General features: G+C 35.5%; 1 protein-coding gene across 3 annotated transcripts in view; it reads right to left on the bottom strand.

Annotated features, from left to right (window-relative positions):
• Nucleotides 1-7,854: 7,854 nt before the first annotated feature.
• Nucleotides 7,855-12,443, bottom strand: part of DNAJB14 (DnaJ heat shock protein family (Hsp40) member B14) — a 48,395-nt gene continuing 43,806 nt past the window's right edge. For all 3 annotated transcript variants that reach the window (XM_082729071.1, XM_082729073.1, XM_082729072.1), the window contains one exon: nt 7,855-9,483. In XM_082729071.1, the coding sequence (XP_082585197.1) occupies nt 9,359-9,483 (125 nt within the window). In that variant the 3' untranslated portion in view covers nt 7,855-9,358. The remainder of the gene's footprint in view (nt 9,484-12,443) is intronic.

The raw sequence follows: 12,443 nt of genomic DNA, 5'->3' as shown, positions 1-12,443 counted from the left end.
CCAAAACTTCTCCCATCAACATTTTTCATAATGTGTGCCTGTATCATTTCCATGATTCTACTAGTCAGGTGTCATGTTTGACTGCTATCTTTTGTTCCTCGTGTCTCCTTTTCTGTAACAGATTTTTTCATCGATATTTTTTTTTTTTCAATTCCTCACTCAAACCATTATCTAGCAAGATGATATTAATAGCCACTTAGTAATGGCCAGATAAACTTTGCCAAAACAATGCACATTACTGCTGCACAAAAAATCTTCAGTGATGCACCATTGCAGACTGATAAAGTTGACAGTCTAATCTTTTACCTCTGAACACATTCTAAGGTGAATCCTATACTCCAGCCAAATTGATTACTTCACCTTTCCATCACTGTTTATTATTTCTCCACACTGGTTCTGGAGGGTCCTTTAAACTGAAATGCTTATTTCTCTTGTAGGGAAGGAGAAACATCTGCCCTTCTACCCTCTTAGTTTCTATGGCTGAGCCTAAGAATTGATAAGATTATCCAGTGAAAAAAACACATTGATTTAATATTTTAATGTGTTTATGGGAGTATTCAGAAGGAGATAAGGTCCAAAGACATCACTAGTCCCAAAAGTTACATTCCTTTTTATACAAAAAACAACAAATCGTGGGGATGTGACAAGGAAAGGGGCTTGGGTAATGGACAGTAAATTGTGGGACAGTGATAATGAAACATGTGGGTGAAACCAATGGAAGATAAGGATTATTTTAGTAGGCTTGTTTGTAAAGGTCCATTTTGGTGTCAGTCTCACCTCTGGTGATAAGCATGTTCTCTTCCTGGTAGAGGAAGGGCACCTTTCTCACAGGAAATTTCATGACCTGTTTTTTGGTAAAAGGGGAGGTCGAAGAATCCTTCCTGTATCTGTTTTCTTAGTTCCTTCAGCTCAAAATAATCAGAATGCCTAAGTGGTGGGCACCTGGGTGGCTCAATAGGTTAAGTAAGGGTCTGCCTTCTGCTCAGGTCATGATCCCAGGGCCCTGGGATCAAGTTCCACATTGCGCTCTCAGCTCCAAGGGGAGTTTGTCGGTCTCCCTCCATATGTACCACCTGCCCTCATGCTCTCTCAAATAAGTAAATAAAATCTTTTTAAAAAACACCAAAGTGTCATATTTTGGGGTGGCATGTTCTGAATCCCTTCACTTTCTTAGATATGCTTTTTTTTTTTTTTTTTTTTAGAAAGAGAGAAAAAGCATGCATATGACCACATGGGGTGGGGGAGGGGCAAAAGGAGAGGGAGGGAGAGAATCTTAAGCAGGCTCCATCCCCAGAGCAGAGCTCGATGTAGGGGCTCAATCTCATGACCCTGAGACCTGGGCCGAAATCAAGAGTTGGATGTTTAACCGACTGAGCCACCCAGGTGCCTCTCTATCTGAGATACTTAAATCTTGTTTTCTGATAACATCTCACATATCCCATTCTCTTCTTGAATACTGCTTTATGTTACCAAGAATAATTTATATATGTGTCATAGTGTTGCTTTCCCAATGAGACCATAACCCCTAGAAGGTCAGGTCATGTTTTGGACTTTTTTTCCAGTTTCCTATAATGCCTCCATGTCTTGCACTCTGTAGGCAACTCATTCAGCATTTGTAGACTAAAAGTGGTTAAAAGAAACTACTAATCCTGGGCCTGACTACAACTTCTTATCCGTCCCTGACCCCTCACCATTTGCTCCCAAGTTTAGAGGCAAGTAAAAATATGAACTCTAGCAAGTTCTTTCAATTTCTGGAAAGGGTTTTTCATTTTAATATGTTCCATCCTACTGACCTCGATAAATGATAGTTGACCTGGAAAACTTTTTTTTTTTTTTCCTCCTCCTTGGGTGGCAAAAAAGGGAAAGCATAGCTTTCCAAGCTTCCAAATACCACTCTGTCCTCAAACTGAAAGAACTAAGATTTCTAATTTCCAAGTGTGATGGTTTCTGAATTATGGCAGTCAATGGGAGATTAATCTATTTGAATTTATTCACTGCCACTGGTATAGGACTAGGGGAAATATTTACTGGCCTAAAAAATTACCAGCATTATGTACAGTTTTCCAAAGTGGGGTGTACCAGATGATCCCTGAGGTTCAGGAAGTAACTAGTAGAAACTGTACACATGCACATAAAGTTTTTATCTCACCATTCAAATTTTCTAGTACACAGCATACCAGAGAAATAGCATATTAGTATATATAATACATGAAATAGTTAAATGAGCACATTGCTAAAGTTCTAACTTTATTGTTTGCTTTTGTTTCTGCTTATTTTTAGCTTGCTTCTCTTAGCTTTTATATATTGCCAGAGATAGCTTAATTTTTTTATTCTTCTTTCCCATGAAAAATTACCAGTCGTCTTGGTTTAGGTTGGCTCCACTATTAGTGTGAAAATCCTAGTTGGTATTCAAACTCATGGGGAAGAGAGAGTCTTGCTGATTTTCCAACATACAAATATGAAAATTTTATCACTTAGATTGGCCAAGTTGGAAAATGTCTTGCTAATATTGATTCTGGCTATGGTATGGGATTTGATGCATTGAGAATACAATTACAAGGTCACATGCAATAACTTTCTCTTTTATACCACCATTCATTATCATCACACTCTGGATTTAGCCAGTCACCTGAGAAATTACTAATTCCTCTGATCTCTGGCTTGCATATAATAGACAATGAATCACTCACATGTCAGCAGCTTAAACTCCCCTACCTTCTTTCCAGCCTGATAGAACCCCAACTTTGGACCAGAGTTCAGTGAGTTGTATTCCACTGCCTATGCCTAAGCTGACAGGTTAGGCTGGAGAAAACACACACAACTAAGTAGACTAAATTCTGTCACCAATCTGGGACTTGTAAAAATCCGACTTTTTCACTCGTCAGCTGACTCAGTGAAAAAAAATTTCCCTCAAACTGTCTTCTTTCCAAGGCTGTTTATTTTTCTTTTCCCTCCCCCACTTTACTCAGATAAACTGCCTATTCATCAAGCCAGTGAAAGCTGTGACATCTTTACCACCAACACTACAGATCTGCCTGCCTTTTACCTATCCTCCATGCTGAAAGAATGCTGGTGGTCGCTTAGCTAAAGTATTCTTCTATCTGTCAAGTGGACATAATATCCTCCTGGACATATCAAGCACTTACTGCTACTATCCCTCTTTTCCTCTATCTTTACTTTCACTTTCTACCTGCCCTTTTACATCAGAATGAAAAACAGAATAAAACAGATCTCTCGTGCAGTAAATAAAATCTCACGTAATTAATAATTGAAAAAATAAAAAGCCTTCTTTAGAAATCACATCCTCTTTCAGCTAATATCTTTCTCTACTCCCTTTCTTAGCCAAATTTTTGTGAAGTTTTTAATTGCTGCCTCTATTCCAAATCCGTTCAATCAAATAATTCTCTTGGCTCTACTTCCTGAATATCTCTCAACATCACTCATTTATCTGTATTCCTATTCTAATCCAAGTCATGATCATCTCTCCTTTGCCAGTAACTTCCTATCTTCCCTACATTCATGTTTGCCCTCCAGTCCTCTCTGCATAATAACTAAAATGATATTTTAGAAACTCAAATCTCATTATGTAATTCCATCCTCAAAAATCTCAAAGGTTTTCTACTGGCTTAGGATAAAGTCCAGTTATCATCATCACAGTTTATATATGGTCTTATGGAAATTGGCCCCTATCTTATTTTAATTCTCTAACTTACCCTTCATTTCCTACGCTATAATCATACAAGTTTGTTCTCAGGTAAGTTTGTTTTCACTTCCACAAAATTTCTAAGGCCTTATCAACTTAGCATACTCTGCCTGAAATATATCTTTAGGATTCACTTCACTCCTACTTTTCTTGTCTTTTGGGTTTCAGCTTAAGCTCACTTTCTCAGAGAAACCTTCCCTGATCCTTCCACAGTAGGTTAAGTCTTCTAGATATGTGCTCTCATTGTACCTTGTAATTCTCTTTGTAGCATTCACCATAATTAGTTATTTACTTGACATTTATTTTCCTGAAGAGATGTAAACTCCATAAGGATTCTGTCTTGTTCAGTGATTAATTCCCAGCATGCAGCTCACTGCTTGGAATAAAGCTTTCATACATTTGTTGAATGGTTAAATAAATGAAAGAAAGTGGATACTAAGAATATAAAACAGGGGTTCCTGGGTGGCTCAGTGGGTTAAAGCCTCTGCCTTTGGCTCAGGTCATGATCCCAGGGTCCTGGGATCGGCCCCTGGGCTGTCTGCTCGGCAGGGCATCTGCTTCTCCCTCTCTCTCTGTCTGCCTCTCTGCCTACTTGTGATCTCTGTCTGTCAAATAAATAAATAAAATCTTTAAGAATATAAAACATGATAAAAACACATCCTTTACAGTGAGAACAGACCTTCTTTTTATTCATATATTGAGATAAACTGCAGAGACTGAAAGACAAAAATTCATCACAAATCATTCAGAACATTCATTAAAAATCAAATGCATTTTTTAACAGAGTTCTCACACAGAAAATTTTATTTTATAAGTCTGATATCACATTAAGTATTTTACAAATCAGACATTTTTAAATCTAATTATATAATCTTAAATGCACTATAGACAAAGTAAGATCTCCTTTACCAGTTTCACTTCATTTAACTTACACAAGGCTTCCATTAAAATCTCATCACACCTTGAAAATTACCGCAGCTTTTAAAAAACACATGATTTAAACCTTAAATGGAAGAAAGTCTTATGTAGCCATTGAAAAAATGAAGACAAAACAAAAATAGGTAAGAAGCATTTCTTAATATAAATAAATTACAAAATATAACTTATGTGTGTTTCTTATCATTTGTATAGTCAGCCAACTCAAAAACATTTTGAAATCGATGCTTAAAACACTCCAATATTGGTCACCGGAAAACCTCTATTATTTTAGTGGTACTCTTAAATGGCAAAGTAGAATCAGACTGGAATGTCCCGACTCCTGTGCCAAAGTGAGTAAGACTTGCTCAAATTCATGCCGGGTGTCATCGCTATGCAGTTACGAGACAGCTTGGCAGCTTGGCAACCAATAATCCCAATTGTTCATAATTACTTACTAAACTAGATACTTTGAGAAACACTTCTTACCCCTACATAGTTCCATTGCTAGAGACAGAAACATACAATTATATTTTGAAGTATGGGCCTTCTAGTAGGAATCTCAGTTGTAAAATTTGAAAAGGATCAATGCAAAGAATTCACACCAATTAAATTCTGTAAAATGATTTTCAAAGTTAGAAATAAGAATATCCACTAATAATGGAAGCCCTGCTTTGTGCAAACATAGTGTGGTATATATTAAACAATCACACATTTGAGGTATTAGCTGGAAAAATATATATATATATACACCTATACATAGACACATCCACAGAATATTCACAAGTCCATTGGCCCCAAAACCAGCAGATAATAAAATTAAATGAGAACGAATCACATACCAACAGGAAAAAGTTACACACAGAGAACTTACAAAAAACGTGGTTATATAATCCTTAATATAAGGAGTATGTTTTGAAGTACTGTTTTGGGGGAAAATGTTTCCATTTATATGAAAGTGTCTCTAATAGTAATGGAAACCAAAAAGGAAGCCTGAATTCTAGGACTGTGTTGCCTGTCAGATTATTAAAGGGACATGCAAGAATTCCTTGAAGATCCTTTCTACTCACTTCTTTGTAATTACAAATTAGAACTTAAAAAGTTTTGTAGGTTATTGTTATACTAGTCTTTCCTTTTTCATTGGTTTATAGAGAATTTTACAGATTTTAACTAGGCAATAGTCCAATGTAGCCAATAGACACAGTTTTTTAGCTATTTAGTAAGGATTGAAATTCTGATTAATTGTTCGTTTTCAGAAGTTTTCCTGTTCACATAAGAAAAAGGATTATGAATGCCCTTTCAGTTTGCTTCACTCAGGATGAAGACAGATGGTAACATGAACATAAGCTTCATGTGGGGAAGCTGAATAAATGCACAGATTCTCCTTTTGAACCATATGGTCCTTTGACGTAACACTTACTTAACTGGAAAGATGGCTCATTTGGTTCTCAGGTCAACATCAAAAAATATTAAAGGAAATATATGGGAATGCATTATTAATAATGTGTCACAGTTATTAAATATAACAGCTGCATTTAAAATTATTACAGATCAACAAAGAAAAATTGGAGAGGGTAATCATTTCTCTCACTATACACTATTTTAAATAGTAGTGAAGTTAAGATTTAACAAGAAGAAAACTTGAGCATAAAAGTGCAATCACAGTAAAGGGCTGGCCCTCCACATTCCTGTTCCTGTGAACACCTGAGCTGACACAAAAGTAGAGTGGCTTAATGCACTGGCATATACATGCCTTAAGGATTTATTCATCTATCAAATCTCTGTAAATTATAAAGAAAAATGCAGTGATTATGAAACAAATACTTATTTAAGCATTCAAATGAAATTTGTTCCCAAAATGTATTGTTTTTATTAGATGGATTAAAACTTGAATTATTCTCATTGAGAATGAAATTCTCAGATTTGATCAAAACAAATTTTGAAGCTTATAAGCGACTAGCACCAGTCTACTTCGGAACTAAGGAACCAAAAAAGGAGGAGAAAAGGTACTATTTACTTTCCACCAAATCCTCACAAGGACAACATTCATATGTATGTGTAAAAAGAGATAAAAGTGTAAAGCATTAATAAATAGAGTTGCTGCCAAACTTCTAAAATACCAGTTTGAAAGTCTAGTAAAGCAGCATTAAAAGACTGAGAGCTTTCAGGCAATGGCTAAAATGAACAGTACAACTTATCAAATGAAATTGCAAAGCTTGTGTAGTAATAAAAATAAGACGGTAAAATGTTGGGATTTTTATTGTAAGAACAGCACACATGAAGACCTTACATCTCAAGACAGGTCTTACTTTTTAGAATTAACACAAAATTCTCAGACTACTTGGTTGGGCCTTTACACCAAAATATAGATGACATTGAAGACTTAATCTTTCCTTGCATACTTTGTATTTAGTTTAAATTATCAGGCACTCAATCAGTTATTTCTCACAGTTGTTTGAAAATTTTATTTTATCAAACACATTTTCCCAAACATTTTATGAAATGTGATGGAATGCAGCAATGGAAATATAATACTGTCCAAAAGCCATATATGACTTCATAATCTACAACTTCACTTAACTTGATAACTTCATCTATCCTTATAAAGCCAAGATTAAGGGGAAAAGAATCACTCAACAGGACTTCAAGTCACATTAGCATCAATCACAGTAGTGTAAATTTCCCATTATAACTGGAAAAATAAATAAATGAAATTTTTTTCATTTAAAGTTTTGTAAGTTTTCAGGGCGCCTGGGTGGCTCAGTGGGTTAAGCCTCTGCCTTCGGCTCAGGTCATGATCTCAGGGTCCTGGGATCGAGGCCCGCATCGGGCTCTCTGCTCAGCAGGGAGCCTGCTTCCCTCCCTCTCTCTCTGCCTGCCTCTCTGTCTACTTGTGATCTCTCTCTGTCAAATAAATAAATAAATAAAAATCTTAAAAAAAAAAAAAAATAAAGTTTTGTAAGTTTTCAGATGTATATGAATTTTCGAAGTGAGAATGCTATGAACTTATTTTCTAAAAATTCATTCTGCAGGCTCAAGAACATATTTAAATTTGTATTTTCTTTTAAGCACTGCTCTTTTTTTTAATTTAAAAGTTTCATTTCTAAAAGAAAACTGGTGAAGCTGTCCAGTTTTCCTAGGGCAGTATGTTGTTTAGTGTAATTCACTAATTCATTCAGATATTTTTACTGATTCACCTGGAAAAGGGGATACAAGAGAACATTTTAAAAAGAATGGTCATTTTAGCAGTTTTATTCAACAAATGCTACAAAATCAACTACAGTCAGGAAAAAAAAAATCTTTAACCAAAAGAACACTGCCACTAGAACTAGCATGCTTTCACACATACAAAAAATTACCAAAGATGCATTTGTGTTCCATTAACTGAGTATGAAGCAAATCTCATTAAAATATTAGAACTGATAAACATAGAAGACTAGAAATCAAATAGTTTCATACTCAATATACAGGCACCAAAAACTTCAATTTCCAGCTTATTTTTCTAATTTATATTATGGATTGAGTTACAGAGAGCTTAATCCTATAAGATTAATTGAATTACTCAATGGCAAATAGTTTTTAGCTCAGAATTTTGTAAGGATAACTTGCTATAAATCACTATTCTACCTGCTGCTATATTTCTGCTCACTGTTGCACGTGGCCAAATAGATCATGCTCTGATCAAGTAAGTGTGCTGTAATCTACTTATATGTTTAAGAGTTGGCAATCAGGTTAAAAGGCACAAAGCTTCGATTTTGTAGTATTTTTCTCTTATTACTCATTTGTACAAAGAACCCATTTACTTTGGATCCTGCTCAAATGATCACTAAGAAGAAACTAAAATTTCCAAGAGGGGCAAAACAGGTGGGTCCTCTTCTTCATAAATCTTAGCAGCCTTTAAAGACAGACATATAAACATGTGGTGGGGCCTTTGAATTACTGGAATTGCAAATTACATAACTTCAATTTACTGTTGAAGACCATTTTTCTTTAATATCTACATAGCCATTTTCTCATATTTTCTTTAAAATCTATCAGTATAGCATTTCATTTCTATGCATGGCTTAGCAATTCATAAAACTAAATAGCAAACTGATACTCTACACCAGTTCATGTATCTCAATATATATTCTGGAATATAATGGCAATATTAAAAATATCAATTCCCTCTAAGCTGATAATGCTACAAGATTTACACAGTTAAATAGCTTTTTGTTGTTTCTTTTCTTTTTGAAAAAGTTTCATTGTTTAAACTCCACAAACATTCGACATCTGACAAGAAAAACATAATTTTGTCACAGACCATGTATTCTATCAGTTTAAACTAAAGTGTCTCATGGAGTTAAATGCTAAAAGAATTTAAATAAAAATGCAGTAACCCATATGTACACAAAATGATCATTCCATAAATATTTACATGACCAAAGGAAACATGAAAAATCACTAAAACTGGAAACGGCTACAGGTGTGATAATCCTTTCTCAAGACATTTTTAGTTAGGAACAATATAAGCTTTTAAAGTGAAAATAATTGCCAGAAGCGTAACTAAAACATTAATTTTAGTTTTCAGTTCCCTACTATTAAAGGAGCCAGTAGGTCATAAACAGTCCAAGATTTCAGGGACCAACTATTCAGTTTAGTTTTTAACATCCAATCTTTTTCTTTAGCTCTCATGATAAAACTAAACTTACTTACAGAAAAAATAAAGAGTACGCTAAAAGGTATAAATACAATCCCAGTTCATCCTCCTTTATAAATACTGGTCAGCCGCTCCAATTCTTTACAGTTGTCCATGCTCAAGGCGTCTGCCTTCCTTCGAAGCCGATCATCACGGTATACTTTCGCTGCATACTGCATATCTGTTTCTGTTAACAAACAAAAATATTTTGCTAAGTAGATAATAATTTAGGTCACCTAGCTATTTAAGCTGAAATGCTGTTTAAAAGAAACCCTTCAATAGTATTTCTATTAACTGACTTTTTTTTTTTTTTTTTTTAAAGAAAGACATCCAAGTATTGCTCTAAAAGACTTTGGATGCCTAGCTTGTAAAACTGACACAGAGCTATTCTAGGAAAGAAATGAAAATAAAATCCTATCAACCCAGCACTTTCTCTCACTCCTGTCCTCAGTGTTTTAAAACCTAATGCTCTAAAGAAGCATCCTCTTGATCTTTCATACTAAAGATAAATTATATGCTATTCAATCCTGCTAGTGGTTGTTTTGCTGTGACCTCTTGTTAAGGTTTCAATTAATTATGCCAGAAATTGAGTAGAAAAATTTGGAATCTTGTCCTGAGTTTGCTTGAATTAAAAAAGAAAATATTACTGAAGGAACACAAAAGGGAAAAAAGCTCACTATAGAATCACAGTAATGCTATTTGACAAATGAGTACTTCTAAGACTTCCTTCAGTATGTGGGTAGCATTACTAAAGAAAAATAAATGGACTATATATCTTTAGGGAACGGTTCTTTGCTATCTTCTGTTACTCTCAGTCATCTCACTGTTTATTAACACTTCCAAAGGGTGGGGCACTTAGAAAAGATGTAACAAGACCCAGTAAAAAAAGTCACTTTCAGGAAAACAATGGCCAAAGTAAAGGACATCAGTCAGGACCACATTCAAAATATACTCTCAGCAAAAGTATATCCTCTTTTTAAGGATCTTCAGAAATGACCTTTTATTCAGTCAATCCAGCTAGGATTTAACTACTCAATCAAAATTTCAAAATTGCTCCATTCCCCGCCCCCACTGCTTTACCTTTGGGAAAAATTAATTAAATTAAAAAAAATTTTTTTTCTATTAGCGTATAATGTATTATTTGCCCCAGGGGTACAAGTCTGTGAATCATCAGGCTTATACATTTCACAGCACTCACCATAGCACATGCCCTCCCCAATACCCAACCACCCTATCCCTACCCCTCCACCCCCCAGGAACCCTCAGTTTGTTTTGGGGGATTAAGAGTCTCTTATGGTTTGTCTCTCACCTGATCCCATCTTGTTTCATTTTTTCCTTCCCTACCCTGCTTCTCAAACTCCTCATATCAGAGAGAGCATATGACAATTGACTGATTGACTTATTTCACTCAGCATAATACCCTCTAGTTCCATCCATGTCATTGCAAATGGCAAGATTTCATTTCTTTTGATGGCTGCATAGTATTCCATTGTATATATATACCACATCTTCTTTGTCCATTCATCTGTTGATGGACATCTAGGTCCTTTCCATAGTTTGGTGACTGTGAACATTGCTGCTATAAACATTCGAGTGCATGTGCCCCTTTGGAACACTACATTTGTATCTTTGGGGTAAATACCCAGTAGTGCAATCGCTGGGTCATAGGATAGCTCTATTTTCAACTTTTTGAGAAAACTCCATACTGTCTTGAGAGTGGCTGCACCAGCTTGGATTCCCACCAACAGTGTAGGAGGGGTCCCCTTTTTCCGCATCTTTGCTAACATCTATCATTTTATGACTTGTTAATTTTAGCCATTCTGAATGGTGTGAGGTGGTATCCCATTGTGGTTTTGATTTGTATTTCCTTGATGACAAGTGATGTTGATCTTTTTTTTCCATGTGTCTGTTGGCCATCTGGATGATCTTTGCAGAAATGTCTGTTTATGACTTCTTCCCATTTCTTGATTGGGGGTGTTGAGTTTGATAAGTTCTTTATAGATTTTGGATACTAGCCCTTTATCTGATATGTCATTTGCAAATATCTTCTCCCATTCTGTCAGTTGTCTTTTGGTTTTATTAACTGTTTCCTTTGCTGTGCAAAAGCTTTTCATCTTGATGAAGTCCCAATAGTTTACTTTTGCCCTTGCTTCCCTTGCCTTTGGTGATGTTTCTAGGAAGAAGTTGAAGAGGTTGCTGCCTGTGTTCTCCTCAAGGATTTTGATGGATTCCTGTCTCACAATGAGGTATTTTATCCATTTTGAGTCTATCTTTGTGTGTGGTGTAAGGAAATGGTCCAGTTTCATTCTTCTGCATATAGCTGTCCAATTTTCCCAACACCATTTGTTGAAGAGATTGTCTTTTTTCCACTGGACATTCTTTTCTGCTTTGTCGAAGATTAGCTGAGCATAGAGTTGAGGGTCTATTTCTGGGCTCTCTATTCTGTTCCATTGATATATGTGTCTGTTTTTGTGCCAGTACCATACTGTCTTGATGATTACAGCTTTGTAATAAGAGCTTCAAGTCTGGAATTGTGATGCCACCAACTTTGGCTTTCTCTTTCAACATTCCCCTGGCTATTCGGGGTCTTTTCTGGTTCCATATAAATTTTAGGATTGTTTGTTCCACTTCTTGGTAAAAAATTAGCTCCATCCCCTTTATTTGAGGCACTTGTAAAATCCTTTTGCAGATGTGTCTTCCCAGATAAGGTAGATAAACCCAAATTCACAGAGCTAATCAATGACAATTTAGATTCTAAGGCAAACTTCCAACTTCTAACATAATATTCTTTCCATTACTTCAAATTACTGCTTGTATTTTATAATACCTATTGTATCAATCTAGACATTAGAGAGTGTTAGAAATGACTGCAAAATGGAAAAACACTGGTTAAAAAAAAAAACTCTATTGGCCAACAACATTTTGATGACATTAATTTACAAAACAAGATGCCTTCATTCTAATCAACAAGTAAAACATTCAATCAGTGGATTAATTAATGTTATATTGAGTTCCTCTAACTTCCATCTTCATTTAAAACCCCTAACCTCTAGAGGCGCCTGGGTAGCTCAGTTGGTTAAGCATCTGCTTTCGGCTCAGGTCATGATCCCAGGGTCCTGAGATTGGGCTCCCTACTCAGCATCTGGC

Source organism: Mustela nivalis (assembly GCF_964662115.1).
Source record: "Mustela nivalis genome assembly, chromosome: 4".
In the NCBI taxonomy this organism is placed as follows: Eukaryota; Metazoa; Chordata; class Mammalia; order Carnivora; family Mustelidae; genus Mustela; species Mustela nivalis.
Note: the sequence above shows the minus strand (reverse complement) of the source record. Positions and strands in the feature narration are given on the sequence as shown.